General features: G+C 42.8%; 1 protein-coding gene across 3 annotated transcripts in view; it reads left to right on the plus strand.

Annotated features, from left to right (window-relative positions):
• Positions 1 to 977: 977 nt before the first annotated feature.
• RB1 (RB transcriptional corepressor 1) overlaps positions 978 to 25,150 on the plus strand; it is a 49,916-nt gene continuing 25,743 nt past the window's right edge. Inside the window, exons 1-17 of one of the 3 annotated variants that reach the window (XM_083401297.1) lie at positions 978 to 1,176; positions 4,886 to 5,000; positions 5,981 to 6,090; positions 6,893 to 7,027; positions 9,700 to 9,738; positions 10,745 to 10,812; positions 11,359 to 11,469; positions 13,828 to 13,970; positions 14,725 to 14,802; positions 15,870 to 15,979; positions 17,393 to 17,470; positions 19,157 to 19,244; positions 20,162 to 20,278; positions 21,208 to 21,264; positions 21,351 to 21,382; positions 21,482 to 21,558; positions 22,941 to 23,149. In XM_083401297.1, coding sequence (XP_083257423.1) covers positions 1,106 to 1,176; positions 4,886 to 5,000; positions 5,981 to 6,090; positions 6,893 to 7,027; positions 9,700 to 9,738; positions 10,745 to 10,812; positions 11,359 to 11,469; positions 13,828 to 13,970; positions 14,725 to 14,802; positions 15,870 to 15,979; positions 17,393 to 17,470; positions 19,157 to 19,244; positions 20,162 to 20,278; positions 21,208 to 21,264; positions 21,351 to 21,382; positions 21,482 to 21,558; positions 22,941 to 23,149 — 1,638 coding nt within the window. In that variant the 5' untranslated portion in view covers positions 978 to 1,105. Of the gene's footprint in view, positions 1,177 to 3,702; positions 4,059 to 4,885; positions 5,001 to 5,980; positions 6,132 to 6,892; positions 7,028 to 9,699; positions 9,739 to 10,744; positions 10,813 to 11,358; positions 11,470 to 13,827; positions 13,971 to 14,724; positions 14,803 to 15,869; positions 15,980 to 17,392; positions 17,471 to 19,156; positions 19,245 to 20,161; positions 20,279 to 21,207; positions 21,265 to 21,350; positions 21,383 to 21,481; positions 21,559 to 22,940; positions 23,150 to 25,150 lie in introns of those variants that run through there. The other 2 variants (XM_083401299.1, XM_083401298.1) reach the window with 2 other exon arrangements.

A 25,150-nucleotide genomic window follows, 5' to 3' on the forward strand; every position in this document is an offset into this window, starting at 1 on the left:
CATGGGTTCTGCTCCTGGTCCCTGCATGCTCCACCCTGCCCCCATTCTGGCTTCTTCCTGGTCCAAAAGGGCCTACATTGGTGGTCACACATCAATGGGGTGCACACAATATGGTTGCCACCTGTCAGTCAGTCCCTCCCTATTGGTGAGTACAAAGAGGGACTGAAGGGTTCAAAAAATGATTTATCTGAAGTGAGTGACTGGGTGGAAAAATTTCAAACAAGTTTAAAATGATGCATTTGGGGGGGGGTATTTTTGGGGGACGTGGGTGGTGCTGTGGTCTAAACCACAGAGCCTAGGACTAGCTGATCAGAAGGTTGGTGGTTCAAATCCCCGCCACAGGGTGAGCTCCTGTTGCTCGGTCCCAGCTCCTGCCCATCTAGCAGTTCAAAAGCACATCAAGTGCAAGTAGATAAATAGGTACCACTCCGGTGGGAAGGTAAACTGTGTTTCCGCACACTGCTCTGGTTCGCCAGAAGCAGCATAGTCACGCTGGCCACATGACCCGGAAGCTGTACGCCGGCTCCCTCGGCCTGTAAAGCGAGATGAGCACTGCAACCCCAGTCATCTGTAACTGGACCTAACTGTCAGGGTTGCCATTATATTAATTTCACAGATGTGATGGTGTTTGAATTGGTGGCGATGGACCAGGAATGAGACCTTGGAGTGGTGGTGAATAGCTTGATGTGCACCATTAGCAGCAGCTGTTAAAAAGGCAAATTCCATGTTTGTGATGAAGGAGTTGAGAATAAAACTGGTGCCCAGTTCCGGCCCCACCTCACTTCCAAAGGGTCGGGGCAGAAGGAATAAAGCGCCTCTGGGCGCAGCGTCCCACTCGGGGCCCGGCTTCTATGGGAGCAGCGCTGCGCTCCCTCTGGCAACAGGCCACACAGCCCCGCTCAGAGCCCGCCACCGGCCGAGGCTCCACCGCCGCCGCCGCCCCGGCCTGGGCAGCCCGGCATGCTTTGCGAGGGGCAGCTCCTGGGCGGCGTCCTTCTGCCCCGGAAGTGACGCAGGGGGCGGGAATCTGCCGGAAGGAGGGGCGGGAGCCGCGGGCGCCGGTGGGAGGCTGGTCCGCGCTGGTCCGGCTGCGGCGGCGCCCGGGATGGCGACCCCCAGGACCCCCAGGAAGACGGAGGCGCCGCCCGCCGGCCAGGCCACGCCGGAGCGGGACAGGTGAGGCTCGCTGGGCGGGCGCGGGCAGGAAGGAAGCGCGTCCCCCTCGGTCAGGTCTCTCCGTTTTCTCTCCGCTGTGGCGAAGGGATCCGGGCGGGGTCCGGAGGGTCCGGGGCAGCTTCGCGTCTCCCCGGGGCGCGGCGTGGAGGATGCCCGCCCATCTCCCTCCTTCGCCCGCCCGTTGGTCTGGCGGGACTCGCGGCGGCTCACCTGCCACCAGCAGAGAGAGAGAGGACGGCGCTGTCCCCTCGTAACTCTCCTGCAGACATCCTGAAAAGGAGGACGGTGTATGTGAAGCAGAGAGAAAGGAAACGGCACCAGGGACACCAGGCATCAGGAACTTGGCAAGGGAACAGAGATCCCGAAATGGATCTCCTCTCTCTCTCTCACTGCCCGGCAAGGAACTTTTATTCTGACCAGTCCTGTCGTAGGGAGTGAGGTGAGGATTCCCCTGGCATCCCTGCTCTCTGCAGCTCCCACTTCCGCCTCCACCAGACTCCAGGTGTCTCTTCCTGGGACCCCAGCTGCTGCTGCTGCCATCCTGGCAACTACAGTGGTACCACAGGTTACATACGCTTCAGGTTCAGACTCCGCTAAGCCACAAATGGTACCTCGGGTTAAGAACTTTGCTTCAGGATGAGAACAGAAATTGTGCTCCGGCTGCGTGGCAGCAGCGGGAGGCCCCATTAGCTAAAGTGGTGCTTCAGGTTAAGAACAGTTTCAGGTTAAGAACGGACCTCCGGAACGAATTAAGTACTTAACCCGAGGTACCACTGTATAGCTGACACATCTGCATTCCAGCACACTTTTGATCCGGGTAACATCCGGAATGTCATAGAGATAGGTTAGAAAATGAATAGAATGCCCTTGCTCCATGTCGTGCTCTATCACTAGAGGTTTAGTTATAGGAAGATGGGACGTACAGTTGGCCAGAAATTCAGATCTTATGGATGACGTCTCATGCCTTTCTCCTGCCAAATGCAAATGGATAAAATTAGTGTCTAATCAGAAAAGCTTGTTCTGGCCCAGGCAACATATGTAGTGCTTCAGGGGGAGTCCAACATGGCAGCCATATTTTTGTCACAACCCACCTTGGGTACCAGCCCACTGGTTGAGGATCCGTGCCTTGTCCTGAGCATAACCTCTAGGACTTGTATCTGTTTCTACCATTCTCCCTTGGCTAGGTTTAATCAGACATGAAGGGCAAGGCTTGCAATAGCACATTGTTAGGTGCATAGTCACAAGCACCTTGTCAAAAATAAAAGGCTGCAAAAACTGAAGTGAATCCCATAAAGCAAGATTTGATGAATCATTGGAAATCTCACTTGGAGCTGCAACAGTCATTCATACAAACAGCTTTAAAATCCAAATCTCAAAAATTATTTCTGACGGTTTAGAACTTTTCTCGTGAGCCAATAGTACTGTTTGTTTACTATAGCTATCATTTTGCACAAAAGTTACTAATTTGGTTTTGGAATCACTGAGACCTCAGTTGCATCTGCAAATGTTTGCAAGGAATTTGCACGCTTACTTCAAAAGGTAGCCAGATTTAATGGCAGCTCTCAGTGCAAGACCTTTCTTTAGATGACTGCTTGTTCTATTCCTGGAAAGATTTTACAAATTGAGTAGAGTGTTGTCCCAATAAAACACACCAAAACCCCCTCAAAAAGCACCCAAAAAGTAATTATAATCAAATGGGTTCTGATATTTGTTGATTAGAATAAACTGCAGCTGATGTTCTTTAATGTATTTACCAATAATTGTCTTTAAACTTTTGATGAAAATCGTGGTCCATACTTTGTAATATTGGTTCAGGAAAGCAATGGGTTAATAATACTGTATTATAGAGAAATAGTGGTTCTTTTTTGTTTTTGCCACCTGTTTGACTTAATCCCTTTTTGAGGGGGAAATATTGCATTACTTAATTTATTTCTTCTAACAAATTATATGCTAATCCCTTAATAAATGTTTTGTAATATTCTTCTGTAAAACCATCTGGCCCTGGTACGGTGCAATAACTTGATAACATTCAGTAATAGTTCCCAGGTTTCAGTATCCGTTGCAGGCCCATCTGCACTGTACATTTAAAGCAGTATCATACCACTTTAAACAGATATGGTGTCTCCCAAAGAATCCTGTATACCTGAAAGAGCATTTCCACCACCAGCTCGAGGGCCTTCTGGCGGTTCCCTCATTGCAAGAAGTGAGGTTACAGGGAAGTGAGGTTGCAGAGGGCCTTCTTGGTAGTGGCACCCTCCCTGTGGAACACGCTGCAATCAGATGTCAAGGAAATAAACAACTAACCGACTTTTAGAAGCTTTTAATGTGTGGTGTTTTACCGTGGTTTTATCATTTGTTGGAAGTCGTCTAGAGTAGCTGAGGTAACTCAGTCAGATGGGCGGCATATATTCCTCATCATCTTGGGAACTGTAGTGGTTTAACAGTTAATCCTGCCCACGGAACTCTTGAAATAGTGCAGTGCAGCTGCAGTATATAATTTGTGTTTCTTGTTCTGGTGTAGAGTACGAATACTGTAGAGAAAAGCTGGTTCATTATGTGCAGAAGTTGCTGCAATACTACATGGTCTGAAGAATGAACTTTATGATTGCCCAAAGAATCCTGATACTCTTCATCCTGATAAATGAAGAATAATCCATAACCCACCTTAAATTTAGGTTATGGTCATTTCCCCCCTGCAAGATTACAGAGCAAATGAAGGCAAGATGGGGGATCTAGCGGAAGATGGAATGAATGCTGTGCACAAAAGAAAAGTTCTTTCGAACACAGAAGCAGTCAAGTGGGAAAGCGGCCTAGAAGAGAAGGGATTGCAGTTCCATTCTAGCAAATGGAAAAACCAAACATCTCTTACTCAATTAGAAGAGGTAGTTTGGCAAAACCTGTATCTATAAATTTGTGAACAACTTTGCTTAGCCAATTTATTTGGATCTTTTTGTAATTTGTGGCATTTGGAGGATTGTAACCAGCCATAGCAAAACAGTTCATACAGAGAGCAGAGGGGGACTTTAATGTAGGAATGTATAAGACAGTAACACCCAGTGAACTTCATGGCTGAGTGGGGATTTGAACCCAGGTCTCCCAGGTCCTAGTCCTACAGACACTCTAACCGCTCGCTGAGGAGAACCTTTTTCTTTCAGTTTGCAAAGTCGCAGTTTCTGTGATAGGTGGAGCTGCCAGTGAGGGCGGTTGACTCATTCTGTACATTCATACCCGCATAGCATGATTATTTTAAAAGTTCTAATGTTTTTATTTCTGTAAAGGAAATCACTTCTCTGTAAATGGTACAGGAGCAGTGGCATAGTTGGGGGGGGTGGAGCTGGGGGAGGGAGCTCTCTTTTTGGAAGGGAACTCTCCACCCCTCCCTGCAAAAATCCTAATCCTTTTTGTCATAGTTGCATTCCTAGAAAGAAAAGATGCAACATATCCAAATAAAGGGAGCAAACCTTTATTCTTCCAAGCAAGCCAGCAAAAAGAATATTATGAGACGAAATGAAAGGCAAAGCAAGAGGGATTGCTTTACTGCTAGAACCATTTATTTTTGAGAAACAAGAAGCCCCTTAAATCATCAGCCATCACAGGAATCAGCAGCAGAAGCCCCACAAGCTTGTTTGCAAACCACAGCACGTCTCAGCAAAAGATTGGAGGGGACGGGTGGAAATCAGTCAGATTTTGATACATTTTTCTTCCTTAGGCTTCCATTTGCTGAAAAAGCATTTTTTGCCCTATGTGATGCCTTGCATGTGACGGACAGTGTGCGAGTGACTGCTTGGAAGACTTATGAAAAAGTGTCTCTGGATGGAGTTGTAGTAAGTATATGATTTGTTTCTTAACAGATTAATGGCCATTTATGTTAGAATGTGCTCAAGATATAAAATAGTTATGAAGACTGAAACAATAACACTAAACCAAAAACTTTACTAGCCTCTCTTTATACTCAAAACATTTTTTTTGGCCTTTGTTTCTATTTCATCTTATGCAGTTGAGTTGGTTTGCGAACAAGCAGTATTGGTAGAAATCATGCATATGTAATGGTCTTCTAAAAAACGATAAAGTTAGTGTGAACCTTAGATATTTCTGAAATTGCATTAATCAAATGTAGGCATTTATGACCAGTAACTCTGAAACGGGATTCACTTCATTCCTGCATAAGCACAACACTCATGTGCCGAAAGACCTTTCCCCCTCCCCACTTGCCGTGTGCAGTTGGGCCCTCAGCAGACCAGGCAGGTCTAGGAATGGGAATCCTAGGCCTCCTGCCGTTCCCGTGCAGTTGTTCCAAGTTCACATTGTTGAATAAGGTGGAGAGGAGAAGCAGTATGGGCATGTGGGAAATGTTTTTGTTCCTCACCATGTCTAGATATGCCCTGCGCATGTGTTTGCAGGTACCTTGAGGAGAAACCTGGGCTCTGGTGTGCCCTGTTGGGCACACCATCCCCTTCTGAAGTGCTGCCCTGCCAGTTAGAGGGCTTCTGTTTCCTATTGATGTCCATGGGAGAGCCTGGGATGTGCTTAATTTTTTCACATTGACATGGATGGAGTTTCCGTATCCTAATCTTAAAATCTATCTTAAAAACGAATTCCACTGATTCTGAGGGGCTGCAGGAGAACCTCAGCTATTTTTATATCAATCATATCTATTTGACAGTTGCTTCTTGGTATCATTTGCCAAATCATACTAGCATATGCATATTCCTAAGAAAACGCTTTGTCTTAAGAAACAACATTGACTACTCAGTTCTGCTTCTGATTTACAATAAGGATGAAAACTACTATTTGTTTTTTCTAGGAGAGCCACCTTAAAAAAGAATGGTGGGGGATCTGTATTTTTGCAGCAGCCATTGACCTGGATGAGGTGACATTCACTTTTACAGAGCTTCTGAAATGCCTAGGTATTAGGTAGGTTTGTTGAATCCGCTGAGTTTGATACAATTCCACAGGTATGGAATAATTCTGTGTGTGTATTTTGTCCGAGGCTTATTTCCCGACTACTGTGAATCGGTCTATGGCTGTGGTTTTGCCTAAAGCAATGTCTAACCAGGGTCTAGGATCTAACAAGATAAATGTTTCCTCATTTCACTTGCATGAAGAGGGATCTGAGATCAGTTTTTGTCAGATTGTACTTGAGAATGGGTAGGGACTGTTAACCTCCCTCCCTGTTTCCCGTATCGAATCCTACCCTGCTGTTGAAGAATACAAATCCTGGCATTTCCTCCTGGCTGCAAAGCTTAATAGCAGCTTGCTGGGTCTGCACTTTTGGTCAGGGAAGTGCTGTGCTACTACCCTGATAACTTTTATCAAGCCCTCCATGCATTGCAGCTGCATTTAAATAACGGCTGGTGGAGTAGGGAATCGTGATAGCAGCTTTGCCGTCACATGTCTGTTTTAGGCCAGGGAAAGAGAGTGGTATGAGTTGGCTGAAGGTTGAAGTGTGATGAGATAGTTTTTTTTCTTTGGGAATCCGGGGTGAGGTGCTGGTTAGGCTGCCTGGGGCCAGTTTGCCTCCTCCTGTGCCTGGCTTGGGGATAAAGCAAATATTTTAAAGGCCCTAGAGAGCTTCACTGCTCTGTTAGCTGAGCAAATCTTAAACCCTGTGGCATTGCTCAAGGAAAGTTTGGTCCTTTTTGAGAAATTAGCTTTTAATATATGCTTTGAGCCTTATGGAAATACTTGATTATTGACTGTTATGTTTTTCTTGCAGCGTTTGCAAATTTATGTACATGATTAAAGAAATGGATGTCAACATGGACACCATTAGTACTAAAGTGGAAAGTACTATATCACACCTAAAGAAAAAATATGATGTCCTGCTTGCACTATACCACAAGTTGGAAAGGTAAATTGCTTATTGTTTGCTTCGTTCTAAAACCTAGTAGTTTAAATTTAAATTTACTGTTTTGAGGGAATTACAGCATTAAGATGAACATTGTATTTGGGGATTAAGAATGGTGTAGTGGCTGGAATGTTGGCCTATGACCTGGGAGACTGATGTTCTAGTTCCCACTCAGCCATGAAGCTCGTGGGGTGACCTGGGACCTGTCACTGTCTCTCAGAAATGATAGGTCAAGATATCCCTGCAACCCCCAGCTTAGTCTTGCTATTATTGATTGACATATCCCCCCCCCCAAGGTCCAAAAAAATTGACAGTCTTTCTGTTTAAAGCAGCACAATCCCAAATCACACAGATAAATGAACAGAATATGGTTTATTGGGCTTTCTGAATGTCTCACTTACCATGCCAGAATTATTCAAGGCACTGCCAAGAAAGATTGTTTTGAGTCTGTCTTGTTCCCCTTTTAAGATAAGTTAAGTTAATAACAACCTAAATGTCAAACCTACAATTGCTCAAATCTCACTGTGGAGAGGTTTAGTTTCTCATAAACGAAGAGGCTTGACACAGGTAACATGTTTATGATCTTAGATCCTCAGGGTCCCTTCCAACTCTACAGTGCTATGATCCTGCTATGATCTCTTTTATTTCATTGTAAAGGCAATAAAAACAATTTGGGGGGAAATCTCTTTATTATCCTGTGTTTGACTGTAACACAGTATGCATTGATGATATGATAAAACAGAAAAGCAAATAAAAATTGATTTAAAAAAATGAAAAAGAAGTTCTCAATTCAGCCAAATTAATTCAAAATCACACAAGCACACACAGTGTCTTTTGAAGATTGATAGTACAACAATGCTTGTCTGCATCATGTATTACTACTACTACTACTAATTTTTTATTTGTATCCCGCCCTCCCCGGCCGAGGCCAGGCTCAGATTTTATAACATTATAAAAACAACACAATATGCATAAAAACGGACATCAATTAATTAAAACACGTCTTAAAATTAATTCAGACAAGTTAAAATCTGGGCAGGTGGCAATTACCAGGTTAGAATTGAGAGTGGTTAATACTTGCCAAGACCAACTGTTTCCACTGAGCACACAAGGACCTGTGAGCGGGTTGGGGGCCTCCTTCGGGCTTGTTTTTATACAAAGGAAAGTAAGTCTGACCTATAATTATGTAAATTATTGTGCTACATTTGAACTTGCATGTTTAAATTTGTTCATACAATAAAGATACTGGTACCATCCTTAAGATTTCAAAATAGTCTACTCTTTATTGCTCTTGGATGGCCATCTGTCATGGATCCTTTAGCTGAGTGAGATTTCTGCATTGCAAGGGGTTGGACTAGAGGACCCCTCGGTCCCTTCCAACTCTGCGATTCTGTGTTTCTAATACGTCCTTTAGCAACATCCGTCCACCACAGATTTGCAGCATTGAAATCCTCTGGGCTGGGAGGCGGTGTTTGAATGGTGTCAAAGGGAAGAAGGAGGAGGAGTTTAAAACTTTCTGTTAAGTTGCCCTGTAAAATACTGCAGGGAGTATCAGCATACAGCGGTACCTCTGGAGGCAAACGGGATCCATTTCAGAGCCCCGTTCCCATCCTGAAGCGAACACAACCCGCGTGTGCGTGGTTCGCGATTTGCCGCTTCTGCGCATGACGTCATTTTGAGCGTTTGCGCATGCGCGAGCGACGAAACCCTGAAGTAACACATGCCGTTATTTCTGGGTCGCTGCGGAACGCAACCTGAAAATGCTCAACCTGAAGCTACTGTACTACAGTATATAAAGGGAACAGAACAGTTTCCTTGAGCTGCCAGTTACTAGCATGTCTCTCAAGCTGAGTTGAAGAGTTTGGATAAGGGAGAGTAATAAGCAACTCTATTACACAAACACAAAGTAAAAACAAAAACCTGGTATCATTCCTATTTGGGGCTTTCACAACTAAGCAGTGTTGTCCAAGAATATCCAGGTAACCCTGAAAAGACGCACCCTAAGTTACTGGACATTTTTTGCTTTGTGTGCAACGGATCTCCCTCCTTCTACAGTCCAGAGAGGCTCCATATCCACATTGAACTCTTCCTCGGAGGGTTCCTGGACCCTTACAAAGCTCTTCCTGCCCGCCTGCACCTCTCAGCCTGACGGGACGTAATGCAGGGGGCTTCTCACAGCCTCACACAGGAGAGATCCGTTCCCTGCTCTGCTTCCCTTCCCTTCCCCAGCCCTGGGAGGCGTTTCTCCTCCCACGGCCTCAGCGCCTGCAGCCACAAGTTGGATCTGAAGTCTTAGGCGAGGCATAATGCGACAAGACTTCAGAAACTGCTCACAATCATAAAATTCCTTGTTGCAGAATGTGCCTGCCGCCGTGGGCTTTTCAGGTGCTTGTTAAATGGTACATATATTATATATAAAATTATAGTGTATAGTATAATACTATATAGTATAGAAATAATAGTAGACAGATTTTAGCATTCATATGATAGTTTCAGCATAATTGGAAAAACCGCTGCAGAATTTCATTTTGCATCCCTTTGGCTCCTGCTAAAAACTATCTAGGATCCAACCCTCTCCCAGCAAACACATTTTCTTCAATACTCTGGGTGTGCTGAGTTGAAATCTTACGTTTTAGAGTGCACTGATATGCCTTTTTTCTTTTTCTTTTTAAAAGAACTTGTGGACTTATCTATGTTGAGCATCCTGATGATCAGTAAGTTTGTCTGTTTTCATAAAATCAAAGAAATGTTGATGTGTAAGCTGCTAGCTAGTGCATAGGTTCACAAGATAGCAGTTGGCAAAGGGTAGGAGTATGTTTCATTGTTATAATGTGAAGGTATATTGGGTTTTTTTGTTTTTTGTTTAATTTCTTTTTATTGAGTTTCTCTTAAGAAAGAAAGAAAAGAAAAAGATCAAAAAGAAAAAGAGAAAACAAAACAAATCAACAGATTAATAAGCAATATCCGTACATAACACAGGAATGACATTCATTACCGTTTTTGTCCTTTTCCTTAAAACATTATATTTTTAAATATTTAAACCTTTTCCCTACACCTCCCTTGACCTCCTACCCTCCCATTTTCGGGTTTCTTAATAAGAAGTTCTTTCTTTTTTCTGCAGCTATTAATTGTTACTGGTTTGCGCGTCGTAAGACTTATATCAGACCTGCTATAGTTTTTAAGTCTCTGTAGTTACCTTCAATGTATACCATAAATTTGTTCCAATCATTAACAAACTTTGTATTTTTTTGGTTTCTAATTTTTTGTGTCATTTTTGCTGACTCAACATACTCATATAATTTTGCTTGCCAATCTCTGATCGTTGGGATATTTGGGCTTGTTGGGTATATTGTTTTAATAAACTGTGTTGGGGGTGTGGTGGTGGTGTTTTTGTTTGTTACTATGTTAGGTATTTTTATATTGTAAACTGCCCTGTCATCCTCGGATGCAGGGTGGTATAGAATTATTATTATTATTATTATTATTATTATTATTATTATTATTATTATTATTACAGTTTTAGAGAAAACTCCATGTCCCAGAGCAAGCAGTTCAAGCAGCCCCAAGTATACAGTAACTGTATTTTTTGGCTTAAAAACTCACAGCCACACAAAGCATTAACCCTTTGGTTTAAATCACTTAGCTGCATACTTTTAAAAAAGTGTTTTAAAGCAGGAAATGTAGAATCGTCACTGTTATGTTTTTCTCTTCTATTTGTAGAGTTTGTGCTGAACTAAGTTCTTCACTAGTTCTAAAACTATGCTGGATCATGTTTCTTTTGGCAAAAGGTAAGTAGTAGTATCCTTCAGTGTTTAAAAGAAAAAAACAACCCCAAAATTGGTTTGACTATTTTGACTCTTAAGCTTTGCATTAATATTGTAAGCTACCTGGAGAATGCTGTTATTGGGACCATATATATATGCTGATCAGTCATTGATCAGTCAATCAGTAAAATAATTTGAAATCTGAGAAAAGCAAGCATAGGGCTGGTTCCTACCGTGTGTGTGTGTGTGTGTGTGTGTGAGAGAGAGAGAGAGAGAGAGAGAGAGAGAGAGAGAGAGAATTGGGTGATATTCAGCTGGTAAAGGGATGACAAAGCTTATGCCTCATGCCCAGATTGGGAGAACTCTCCGGAAGAGCAGGAAAGGGGAGATCCTTATGCTGATCAGGCAGAACTGCTTGCACTGACAGAACACTCTCCTTAGCCCTGTCTTGAATTCCACCCTATGTAGTTCCAGCCTAGTTTCCCCAAATGTGAAACATGATACATTTTCCACTTATGGCTTAAAGAGGTGTTGATTGAAAATGTACTCTCGTTTTTCTAATGTTTTCAGGAAAAATATTACAGATGGAAGAAGATTTGGTTATTTCCTTCCAGTTGCTGCTTTGTGTCCTTGATTATTTTATCAAACTGGTGCCCCCAGCAGTACTCAACGAACCATACAGTAAGGATTTAAGCTTTTCATTGCACACAACAGTAAACATGTTTGTTGTCCACATAAGAGATTGTGTGTTCTGTCCTGAAAAGATAAAGAGAATTTTATAAGTTGTTTAAACTGACCCCACTTTCATCTACTGTGTTGCTTATATTTGTGCCCCTTAGAGCATTCTGTAGCAGAGCGACTGTTCAGCCCTGCAGATATATGTTGCTACAAAGGAGCAGTGAAAATGTAAAAGCTTACACTTAATAATATTTGGGAATCATGCTTGAGTATTGAAAACAATAACTGCATTATTTGCATTTTATAATACAGTACTTGCATAACTTTTGTATTGCTGCAATGCCCTTTAGAATCATTTCCCCACATTCTCTACATCTCTGAAAGACTTGCCATGGTCACAGACAGGACTTTCAAAAAGAAATGCATAAAGTACATTCCATTTGTACATTCTAAACCCAAAGAGGGTTTGTACTGAAAATGACACAAAGAAAATTGAAATGTCTGTTTTAATCTGAGTTTTGTTCTTGTATTTTTGCATGCTGCTTAAAAATATTAAAATATTGTTTACAAATCCTATTTTAAGGTAAATAATAAATATTTACCTATGAAAGTTTTATTTGTACTTTACTAACTGGCCTGGTGGATGCTTGAATATATGTTAGACTTTGGTTTAAAGCATCCCTGAAACCTTTCACAGAGCTATGTCATGTTTAAAAAGGTTTTTTAAATAAAATTGTTTTGTGAATTTGTCCTAGAGCTCTGTATAAACTGATATTCTGGCATCAAAAATATATGGTGATACATATACTATGGATGCACATGTCACGTGAATGTGTGCTCTGAATTTTGTACTGATCCGAGTCAGACTCCGTAGGCCAGGGGATGCCAACCTTTTTGGACCAGTGGGCACATTGCAGGTTTTGAAAGAGTGCTGTTTTGCAGTAACAAAATGGCTACCATGGGGGAGTGGCATAACATTGCAGCTCACTTCAGAAAGTCAGCCAAAGTAATTGCTGCCCAATTACAACAGAAAGCCTTCCCCGGTACCAGGAAAAATGTACACAGTAGCCACAATCGCTTCTCTCCCTCGCACTCATGCCACATATGCAGACCACAGACACACAGGCCTCTCTCTCTTTTGCATTCACACCCCCTTCAGGTACGCAGCTGCACGTGCCACCCTTCCTCTCTCTCTCTCTCTGGCCAAATGCATCTCCTCTGTCTTTCTCTCTCTCTGACCACACAGTCATGCGCCCCCCCCCCCATCTCACACTGCACACATATCTCTCCCCCCTCTCACCTACCTCTTCTCCCCCACCCCAAATCTTTCCAAACCAGCCAGAATGCATGGGGGGGGGGGACGGACTTCCAGTTCTAGCAACCACTCCACACTTCTGCCATTTCCAGTTATTTAATTTTTTGTGGGTTACCTGGGCTGGGCGCCTTTGAGCACAGGTGCCTGGGGATGCCAGGGAAGGCCTTTGTGAGAGTCATGGAACCCAAGGGCAAAAAACCGGTGATCCTCACAGTAGGCAAAAGGCCCCAATCTGCAAGGCTATTGCTTCATGCTGTTCTTCATTACTGTTGAAAGGAAATCCTGAAAGAGTGTCAGTTGCAGAATCATTTTAGATTTCAAGATGAGGCAAAATTGTTTTGGTTGGTGGCTGAGAAACCAGACACATTTGATTCAGAAATACTAAATTCTATTAATTCCTAAGTGTGAGACTAAAATAGTGTTCCTGTTTGTAGAATGACATAGAAAGAAACTCAATGATGAGTTCTAGAACTATCTAAAAGGCAACACAGATATTTCTAATGCTGTTTTTATGTTTTAATATTTATTGCAAAACCCCTAAAAGGGACAAAAAATATAGATATCCAGATCTTTAAAATTAGGGACACCATTTTCTGATTGCACTGTAAAACACACACACACACAAACATTTTTCTCCCTTTTAGGGGTTTTGCAAGAAATATTAAAACATAAAACCAGTATTAGAAATATCTGTGTTGCATTTTAGATAGATCTCGAACTGATCATTGTGTTTCTTTCTATGTGATTCAGAGAGAGAGAGAGAGAGAGAGAAGGGAGAAAAGCCGAGGGATGTATGTGAATGCAGTTGAGTGTTGAGGATTAAGGGCTTGTGCCAAAGTTTCAAGGATATTTTAAGAAAGCAGGAGTCTTCGGAGGGTTATGTATAGTGAGAGTTACTTCTTGTTTAATAGGTATTCTCATTTCCTTTTCAGATATACAGATATAGCTTTTAAAAACTTATTTTCATATGTTTAAAATATTGCTTTTTTGCATTTTGCTTTGACTTAATGATGTATGATGAACAAATACTTGCCTTCTTCCCATAGAATCCCTGAGCGCAATGTCTGTTAATAGCTCAGCTCGAACTTACAGGCGAACTCAGAACAGGAGTATACGTACTTCAAAAACAGATACAGAAATAAAGGTTATCGAAGAGCTTTGTAAAGAACATGATTGTAATTTGGATGAGGTAAAACCAGATTAGTGGTGTTGTTGTTGTTGTTTGTTTTATAAAAAAAGAAAACAGTTTTCTGCAATGTCCTCCTCTGCCCCCCCCCGTGACCCACTCCCTTCCTCAATTGCCTACAATCCCCCACTTCTCCTCCTAGTTTCTCAGCCTGTTATGGCTTGTGTCCCTCTCCCTGTGATCTAATGCCTTCTGAGCCCTTTTATGTTTGTCCTGATAAAACGGATTTCTCGCACCGCTTAGAGAAGCTGCCCTGCCATGTTGCCGGCACGCCACGGACTTCTCTTCTTCCTCACATCTTGACCTCAGCAGTTAAATATATGTGAATGTCCCATAACCTCATAGCCCCCCAGTCAGTGTATAAGAATGGGTTGAAGTCCAAGAGCAACAATCTGTTATTTATCTATTGCAGTTTCATCTGATGTATCTACTCCTAACATTAATGACATAATAGCATTTGGCACTGAAGGGGATTCCCTTTCCTCTTTGGAGATTGAAACCTTTGCCTTGTTTTCAGTGTAGTGGGGTCAGGAAGAGTGCCTTTGAACAATGTCCTGAATTTAGCCCTCAAAAGTTAAAGCAGATACTTAATAAAGTAATTTAAAAATCTAATGTCTGCATGTGGGCAACTGCTCAGACCTGGAAATACCAGCAAGTACCGGTACATCATAGTTTTTCAATAAGCTTGTTTTGCTATATTATGCATGAAACTAAGAGACCACCTAATAGTGATACTTTTTTTTTTTACCTTTTTAAGGTGAAAAATGTTTATTTTACTAGTTTTATTCCATTCCTGAACTCTTTGGGTATTACACCTTCCAGTGGACTTCCAGAGGTAACATTAGTGCAATTTTAAAATCTTTAATTAAGGGTTGTCACAGTGAATCCTAGCTATGTTTTTGTTAGTTTTATTCTGTCTAATTCTTATAAATAGTTTATATAGGAGTAGCTACTTCACAGTTTTTTGATATGATAGGTCCTTGGAACTGTCAGATTAAGAAGAACTTTAAACTGACAATCAAAGGGTTGTCATATAGATGATGGGGCAAATTTATTTCCTGTTGTGCCAGAGGGTAGGGCTCAAACCAGTGAGTTCAGTTACAGGAAAAAGGACTTGGACTAAACATCAGGAAGAACCTCCCAATTGTATACACCAGCAGAATACCTTACAAAGAGCTAGACTGTTGAAAGTTTTGAAGTACAGTGGTACTTTGGTTCTCAAACGCCTTGGTACTTGGACAGCTTGGAACCGAAACACTGCAAACCCGGAAGTAAGTGTTCCAGTTTGCGAACCTTTTTCGGAAGCCGAATGTGCTCCATTTTGAGTGTTACGCTTCCGATTTGAGTGCCATGCTTCCGTTTTGAGTGTTAAACTGATGTCTGCCTGTTTTTGCTATTTATTTTGCATTTTGGGGTAGCTCTTTTTGTTTTGTTTTTGTGACTGTGTCCAACACAGTTCAGCTACTGATTAATTGGTTGTGTGACTGCAGTACATTGTTTACTGCTTTCATTTTATGGTCTAGTTAGATAGTAAAATTCATGTTAAATTGCTGTTTTAGTGGTTGTTTTTAAAAGTCTGGAATGGATTAATCCATTTTGCATTACCTTCTATGGCAAAGCATGCCTTGGTTTTGGAATGGATTTCTGGAACGAAGTGAGTTTGAGAACCAAGGTACCACTGTATAGGCTCTTGGATGCTGCAACAGTAGATTTTGTTAATCAGTAGTGGGTTGGTGGAGTAGATTATTTTGGAAGTCTCTTCCAACTGCACAGTCCTCTAATTACTTTCAGGAATGAATTGAATTGCAAATAAATAGCTTGCATATGAATAGTTAAGACAATTGTGAGCCTAGGTCTCAGTCTTAGTTTTTCCCTTTTGTCCCCTTTTTGTTGAAACCCAAGGTTGAGAATATGTCGAGCAAATATGAAGAAATGTATCTGAAAAACAAGGATATTGATGCAAGATTATTTTTAGAGAAAGATGAAACTTTGCAATATGATCGCACTGAATGGTAATTTTTTTAAAATTGCTTTTTTTGCATTGTAGTAAATTCAACTGATTCTTGAAGCAAAATGGAAACCTGGGGGGAATGTTTCTTAACTAATCTTATCTTGCGGGATTTTTCCAATGATAAATGAGTGAAGAGCTGTAAAATTCTATGAGAAGTGCTATGTGAGAATAAATAATAAGGCTTTAAAACCGCTGCTTTAGAATATGGCTTCTATGAATAATAATATCTGTATGAGTTCTTTCTAATCATCCTCCTTCTCCCAAAATGTCCTGTCATTTTTCCACTTGCTTTAATTAATACGTTTAGAGCTGAGATTCTCAAATATTGATTCACTGGGCTGTCATCATGGACCTCAGCTGGAGGCCTGATGTTTCTTTCTTGGAGTTGCAGCTGGAGTCTGTCATGGCAGCAAGTGAGCGCTCCATCCCTGTGTGCCCAAGGTAACTGGCCTTTCCCCAGCTCTGGTCAGCAGGGAAAAGCCTTCCCTTCCCCTGCGGACGGATTGCTTGAAGTCCCACCTGGCTTGACTTTCGGGGGCGTCAAGGCTTTCAAAAGATTTCATGTCGGTGACACACTTTTTTTAGATATGAATCATTTCACAACACAGTAACTGAGTTTGTAGTTTGTAGCTCCGCTACAAGTGGAAAGGCCACTTTTTAAGAAATCTTCCCTGGGTCCCGAAGACTTAAATAACTATCACCAAGTTGCAAATGTCCCCTTCCTAGGCAAGGTTTTTGAGCAGGCAGTTGCTAATCAGCTCCAGGCTCTCTTGGAAGAGACTGATTTTCTAGATCCATGTCAGTTGAAGTTTAGGCCTTGTTTTGGCATGGAAACTGCCTCTCCCGTCTCTTGGGGATTGCATCCCGGCCATCCATCCATCCATCCCTTCATCCACGGCAGTTTACAGTATAAAAAGACAAAAATACACACCGTAATAACAGACAACAACCCCCCCCCCCCACACTCACAGTTTAAAAGGGCATAGATTAGATAAATTAGATGAAGGCCTCGGAGAAGAGGAACATTTTTGCCTGGCGCCTAAAGGTGTCTAATGAAGGTGTCACACAAACCTCCCTGGGGAGAGCCTTCCACAAACAGGGAGCCACCTCTTCACTGGAGCAGAAGTGAGCAAACCACAAGCTCTTGTGTGATTCAGTGAAACCATGGCTTCATATCCTGGCTTGTTTGGATACTTCCTGGTTTGAACAAAATGGGAGAGCATAGTTAATGAGAAGACTACCTGGTTTGTTTGCTCATGGACATAAAGGGTAAAGCAAGGAGGTTTTGTGCAAGATCAAAGTGCTCATTCATACCTACCTAGCAAGCCAAGAGTTTGTTGTCCAAATGCAGGCATCTTGGCTGGAATACATCAGGCTTTTAGGCAGACAAGTTTAACATTTTTCTCATGTTAAGTTTACAGTTGGAGAGAACACCAACCAAGAACAACCCAGGTTATGATCTTCCTGTTGTACTTCCACAGACCCCGGTTCGGTAAGAATAATTGTCCTAATTATGAATTTAGTTGAAAAGGTTTAGAAAATTATTTCTACGGGTATAGGAAATACAGTGAGTTTATCTGAAATTCTGTTTGTCCTACAAGTGCTTCAATTCTGATTTAATGCTTCTGCATAAAAAAGCATTTGCAGAGTCCCTACAGACAGGCTGAATGGTATCGGTGGTCTTTCCATCAAAACCAGCCTTTAAGTTCAGCTCACAAAAGTAGGCAGTAGTCAATGTCTTCTGGCTGACAACTTCTCTCCACAGTTAGAATGCATGTCAACACTGCATGGATTTAAATCAGTTCAGCCACTGTTCCCCAGAAGCTTAATCAGAACTTCCACAGCTGCTGCAAAATTAAGTTCATAGACTGCATTAAATGTTGCTGAGGATACTAGTGATATGAACGCAAGGAAGTACCAGCCCTCTTTTCAATAATGTTCCAAAGAAGGTTATTTCTGGTAGTTGTGTTCAGCTGATCAAATCTTGGCTTACTAACCTCTGGGTCAGTAAATTCTGACTAAATTGGGGAGTCACAATACTTCTAGAGCAAATGTCTGTACTTATGTTGAGGGAAACTGAGCTGTGGAACACCTTGCTACCAGGAAAACACCAAACTGCCTCCATCTGGTGACTTCTGCCTCTGCAGCACCATTTTGTGATTGATGAGTTTCAGTGAGTTAGTGTTGTCCTGGAGGTAGAATTTTTGAGAAGCCCTCTTTAATCTTTCCTCATGCAGGGGTTGCTCTAGCCCCTGATCATTTGGGTGGCTCTACTCTGAAACATGCCCAGATCTACAGTATCCACAGTGAGCTGAGGCATTTTCATATTAGTAGATCTATTTTAGATCCCTTTTCTAGTATGATCCCTAGGATGGATTTTGGTGTGGACAAAGCACAATGCATTACTTAATGCTGCCCTTTGCATTTTATTTATATTATTGTGATTTTATTGTTATATTGCTTTATTTATCACATTAATCTCCTGGTTATAATAGGCATTATATACTGTAACTAATGTAATTAATAAATAATGCCCTTGCACACAAGCTAGGAAGCTATGGTTAATGACTTCCAAACAAGCCTGAATATAAAGGGATAGTTTGACATTGGCTGCATATCTTGGTTTGTTTAGAAGCCATTTAGAAGTCCTGGGCCCCGACCTCAGCTTATGTATCTCCCTGGTCTGAGCTGTGTGCAAGCAGGTGCAGACTCTGCCTGTGTGTAACCTGCTTCTGCTCCTCCCTTTGCAGTCCTCTTCTGGACCTGGGAAGCAGAGGAGCTGGGGGCAGGAGGAAGCGGTGTGGAAACCCTGGGCTCTCCACCAGCCTCTTCCTTCTCTCCCTACATGCTGCCTCAGGTCACTGGTCCCTTCTTCCAAGTCAGCCCCAACCCCCCTTCTTCCAGTGCCCACTCTTCAGGGTCCAGCCGGTCCCAACAACCATGATTTCTCCTGCTTTCCAGGTCCCTTCCTTGCTGAAGGAAGGAAGGAAGGAAGGAAGGAAGGAAGGAAGGAACTAAGCATGCAGGTGTAGGAAGCCTGTTCATATTGCTGTTCGTTATGTAGATATTTGATGTCCAAATGTGGCTGATGTATCATTTTATGTGGTGATTTTCTTCTGTTCAACGGCAGTTTCTTCATTTCAGAAAATAGTAATAAAAATACTTTCACCCTCTGTAGTGCTGCGATGAATACTATCCAACAGTTAATGATGATTTTAAACTCTGCAAGTGATAAACCATCAGATAACCTAATCTCATATTTTAACGTAAGTAACATCATTTTAACCAAAGGGACTGGTTTGAATGCAGTATAAAAAAATCAGAATTTAATGTTATTGTATGCTTCACAAATGTTTCATGTTCTAACATGCCCTTTTCATGCTACTTCCCCACCCCACCCCGGCTTCAGGTAGTATAGCCCTATTTATCTCCCAGTCTCCAGAGGCGGAGCTAGCTGTGCACCTGGGGGCAGGGCAAACTGCCCGTGGTGGCACTGAGAGCAGTGAGCATCCGGGGGGGGGGTGGCGCAGTGATGTCTCTCCCCCCTCAGGGATGACACCCGGGGCGGGCCACACTCACCGCACCCCCCTTCCTCCGCCAGTGCCAGTCTCTATACCTTTTTCTAACTCAGAATATTCTAAAGTAGTAGAAGGAATAGATGATAACTTTTAAGCATCATATTAAAGCTCTACTAAGTATCCTAGTATGCTTGTTTTGCCAGCAATATAACTTTAATTCCTTGGCAGGACATACAGATTTGGGTAAGAGTGGAATGGGGATGGAGCAGGGGTAGTGGTTGTTCCCAGAGATGAGAGAATGATCCCATCACAAACACGCTTACTAAGTAGACTTTAATGCTTTTTGAAAAATGGAGAGGCATTTGTGAACCTAGATATTGTAGTGAGAAAACCCTTTTTTGCAGTGTTTTATTTAGAACCTCCTTGTTAGGTGGTAGTCTCCTGAATTGTGGTGAAGTAATTGGATGTACGTATTTAGACTTTTGAGGATTTCATAGAAATCTTTTTTGCTGCCAGGAAAGATCTTAGCCCCCCCCCCCCCGACCTCCCAGTTTTCTCACTGAAAATCAGTTCTTTATGACTTAGTAATTTCATAAAGCACTAGCAGAGGAAGGTTCTTGTTTATCCAATATATCTAAGGGGAAGCTTTCTCCATCTCACTACAGAACTGCACTGCAAATCCTATGCAAAGCATATTGGAAAGAACAGAAAACCTGAGCCATGTCTTCAGAGAGAAATTTGCTGAAGCAGTTGGGCAAGGATGTGCTGAAATTGGATCACAGGTGGGGTTCTCCGTGGTTGTGCAGGCATCATTCAAACTGCCCTTCTTGCAGGACTCAAGGAGTCTGCTGCTGGTGCTCACAGTCCAAATGTAGAGGGCCTTTGCTTACGCTCTTTACACATAGCTGAGATAGACCAGTGCCTGGCCTATGCAGGCTGTGCTGATTTGATTTCTCCAGGACCCGTGCCACTCTCTGGCCTGTACATTTGGTATCCAGCGGGAAGCTTCTATCTGAATATCCCAGGGCTGGGGTGGGGAGTGTACACTCTAGTCTGGACAGTACAGTTTGCTGCAATTATGAAGCTAAAGTTGTTTTCCAGAGGCAAACTCATGACTTTTCATTTCAGATTCTTTCTTCATGTATCATCTGCTTCTAATTCTGTGACTAGGAATGGATATTATGCAAAAATATTACATTAGACTTAGTGAGCCATACAAGCCCATGCAGAGCTTGCTTGAGTCTTATTACCATAAAGTTATGAACTCAGACCAAAAAGCAGCTGTTCCTGGAAGGCGCCCCCTTACCTCTGCAAGGTCTGGGGCAAGTGGTGTACTGCCCCCCCCCCCGTACAGGCCTAGAGCCATAAGTTTGGGTTGAGTTGCAGGGCCGTAATGTCTTGCCAGTTGGCATCTAGCACCCTTTCTCCTGAGAGTTTGCTTTGATTTCCAAATGGCGTGTTCCAAAAAAACGATGCAACAAAAACATTTGTTGGGGATGGATCTCTACAAATATCCTAGTCTTGGATATGCCCTTTTCTTCTTTTCTGGGGTGTGCATGTGTCCGATGTAGTAGTAGAGCACTTCTCTCTAAATGGCCACATCAAATCCATTAATCACAAATAAACTGAAGTGTATTACAGAAGGTCGTTCTCTTAAAGCAAAGTATTGTTACAACTTATTACATCAGCTTTTAAATTGTTTTCCCCCTAGAGGTATAGGCTTGGTGTACGGTTATACTACAGGGTGATGGAAGCCATCTTAAAGTCGGTAGGTTTTCAACATACATAATTTTTAATATTTATATTCCCTTTTTAATGGGCTAAAGTAGATCTTCATTTATTCATTTATCTTAGGAAGAAAAACGCCTATCAATTCATAATTTTAGGTATGTTTGGCAAACCTACTTCAAAGTTTTATTTTAAATGCATCTAAAAAATGTTAATGTTGAATTGCTGAAAGACTGTCTTTTTTCTCTTTTTTATAGCAAACTTTTGAATAACAACATCTTTCATACATCTCTGTTGGCCTGTGCTCTTGAAGTTGTCATAGCTACTTATGGCAGTAAGTTGTATATCTATGCCATATTACGGAAGGGGCTGTTTCACCCATAGCGATCAGTTATGATGCTTCCCCCCTCCCTTTCCTTTTCCCACACAGCCACGACTTCCCTAGACTTCCCTAGTATTTACTTTATTTCACCTAATGCTGGTAAGAGTCCTTTGTGGTGTTTTGTGTGTGAGTTTTATCCTTGCAACAATGCTTTTAATAGCAGAATATTAAAACTGAGTTATTTTCATTTGAAATACTGATTACTACATTATTTGCAAAAGGCACACCAGACAGATTAATACCAGAAGGCTTGGGGGGGGGGGGCGTTAATGTACCCAATTTCCTAAACTGTTATAAATTGCCACCTTTTGTATAGCATTCCTTCCCCAGTCTCAAGTTAACAGATTTCCAGTTTCCTTCAGAAACACTGAACCATTAGGGCGTGTTGAATTTTTCAGATTCCTTAGAATGAGAGGTGCTGAAACACGGCTTGGGAATTCCAAAGATATTTCAGTTAAATTAATATAATTTAGTTTTGCTTGGTAAGTAAAATATGTGTACAATTGCGGGTGGTGCTGTGAGTTAAACCACAGAGCCTAAGACTTGCCGATCAGAAGGTCAGCGGTTCAAATCCCCACGATGGGGTGAGCTCCTGTTGCTCGGTCCCTGTTCCTGCCAACCTAGCAGTTAGAAAGCACCTCAAATTCAAGTAGATAAATAGGTACCGCTCCGGCGGGAAGGTAAACAGCGTTTCCGTGCACTGCATGGTTCACCAGAAGCGGCTTAGTCATGCTGGCCACATGACCCGGAAGCTGTAAGCTGGCTCCCTCGGCCAATAAAGCGAGATGAGCGCCGCAATCCCAGAATCGGCCACAACTGGACCTAAGGTCAGGGGTCCCTTTACCTTTTACATAAAAAATGATTGCCAAGTACTTGCAATAATATTCTATATTATTTTTTATTAATAATAATATTTAATATCATTTGGCATTGTGCTATATTTTCAGAACGTAAAATTAAAATTCTTATATTTTCTGAAAACAGTAAATGTACCAATTACCAAGCTAAATGTGGTCTAGTTACCAAAAAATAGCAGATTTGAATTCCTCACATCCCAAAATTATTTTTAAGACCAGACCACTCACTGAATTTCCCCCCAAATAAGTAAGTTTAACCTCCTAAAATGACATGCTCTAGAACCATAGTTTGTGTGCGAATTTGTTGTCTGATCTCAGATCTTAAATGCTGGAGCAAAACTTGTTTTCAACAGGACTTCCTTGGATCTGGAACTTTGAGAATAGGGACATGATAAATGGCACATCTCAGTGTGTAGGAACAATTTATTGAGGACTTGCGTTATTGAACAAAAGAATAATCAGTTGTGTTCTCTTTAGCCTCAAGGAATGCTTCACAAAGTGAAAGTATGAATATGGAAACAGATTTATCTTTCCCATGGATTATCAACATATTTGACTTAAAAGCCTTTGACTTATACAAGGTTATCGAAAGCTTCATTAAAGCAGAACCAAACTTGACAAGAGAGATGATAAAACACCTGGAATGCTGTGAACACCGTATAATGGAATCCCTGGCATGGCAATCAGTAAGTTGTCTTCTCCATTCATATACTAGCAAGGTCTAAACCTGCTTAGCTTGTGACTTCAGGCAACATCAGGTGTGTTCAGGGGTCTATGGCCTTAGGCACTGGTAAGTTGCTTTCTAAACATAAAAATGTAGTGTATGACAGGAGTATAGATACATAAAATATATGTTATTTAAGAAATACCACCATTTTATCTCTGTCCTATATTTGCACTTGTCTGTTATCTCACTGGTAATGTAGTGTGCATGCCCTCTCAAGCTAAAGCCCAAGAACCCCTTGGCCACCCTGGTGCCCAAGGCTCGTTGGCTTACAGTTGGGTGAGGGGAGCAGCCGCTGGCAGTAGTGGTGGTTAGGACTCCAAAGGGTGGGGTGGGGACATTGTGTAGCTGGCTTCTGACACCAAGTGCTAATTCTTGCCAGATGGGTAGCGGGGATGTACAGGGATCTCAGTTTCATGCAGGCACGGCAGCAGAACCAATCTGGTTGTCCTGCTGCCGCCCCCACACCACGTGGATCTCCCTGTGCCATGCCCACTCCCTCTTAGTACGCAGCAGCCCCATCTTCACCAACCTCCTGGTTGCTTCTGCTAAGTGACCTCTTCTCTGGGGGGTGGGGTGAGGGGGAAGAGGAGGCTGCTCTGGGCAGCCACTCCTGGCCATCAGTTGGGCTGGGCAATACCAGCTTTTCAACATTACGGTATATCGCCAGCCAAACATTGCAGTTTGGCGATATTCCACGATGTTGAAAAAGCAAGCTGCATTGGCCTCTTCCCATGAGGCACCTGGAGAAACTGCCCCAGCTCTCGCCTTGGGAACTGTGGCGATTTCACCCAGGCGCTCACAGGCTGGAAAATTGCAGCTTGTTTGCGCAGCTCAGCTGGGAATCGAGAAGGTTCCCCCTCCCCAGCTGAGTCAGCCCTGGTGCTCCCCCGCTCCCCTAAGCTGAACAGTTTCACGGAGCCCCCACCCTGCCGCTGGGTCATGGGAGCTCATTTAAGTGCTTGGCTGTTTGTTGCTGCTGTGCTTACAGCACCACCTGGCTCCAGTTCATTCTCCACCAAACTTTGATATAGATATGAACTGTGGAAAGGCTTTCTGCCTCAACTTCAGTGTTTCTTTGTGGTCACACACCATTCTAAGCATGCCTGTTGATGGAATATTTCTTTGACTTCTGTTAGTTTGTTAAACTACAGAGCCTAGGACTTGCCGATCAGAAGGTCGGTGGTTCGAATCCCCGCGACGGGGTGACTAGCAGTTCGAAAGCACATCAAAGTGCAAGTAGATAAATAGGTACCGCTGCAGCGGGAAGATAAATGGGGTTTCCGTGCGCTGCTCTGGTTCGCCAGAAGCGGCTTAGTCCTGCTGGCCACATGACCCGGAAGCTGTACGCCAGCTCCCTCGGCCAATAAAGCGAGATGAGTGCTGCAACCCCAGTGTCGGTCACGACTGGACGTAATGGTCAGGGGTCCCTTTACTGGCGTGCTCTGGTCCATGGGGTCACAAAGAGTCGGACACGACTAAACGACTAAACAACAACATTAGTTTGTGGACTTCTTGCACATATTATATGGTTTTCGTTTATGAATTAAGAAACAATTTATCATTTCATCAATATTGCCAATACATTATTAGCCCACGTGTTGCCTTTTGTTGACCAGATCATCCGGCTGAGGTAGGGGCAGCTGCACACTCCTCAGTCAAGCGGGTTAAAGATCCCTGCATCCTAGGAGGGCAGAGGGCGATGGCGGGTTCACTCCCTGTTGTATCGCTGGTGAAACTGCTACCGCTCCCAAGTCCCTCTGCTGGCAGCGCCACTGGAGGAAGGAACTCTGGCAGAGGGACCCAGGAACAGCAGCAGTTTCACCATCAGTATACTGCTGAGTGAAGCCAACACCATGGTCTGCTCGTCCTCCTGGTCCTGGGCAATAGATGGATATATTGCCCAGGCCTGGCCATCAGTCGCACCTTCCCTGGAGCTGCAAAAGTGGCAGGAGTCCTTTCC

This window comes from Podarcis tiliguerta (assembly GCF_965153285.1).
Source record: "Podarcis tiliguerta genome assembly, chromosome: 1".
NCBI classification, from domain to species: Eukaryota; Metazoa; Chordata; class Lepidosauria; order Squamata; family Lacertidae; genus Podarcis; species Podarcis tiliguerta.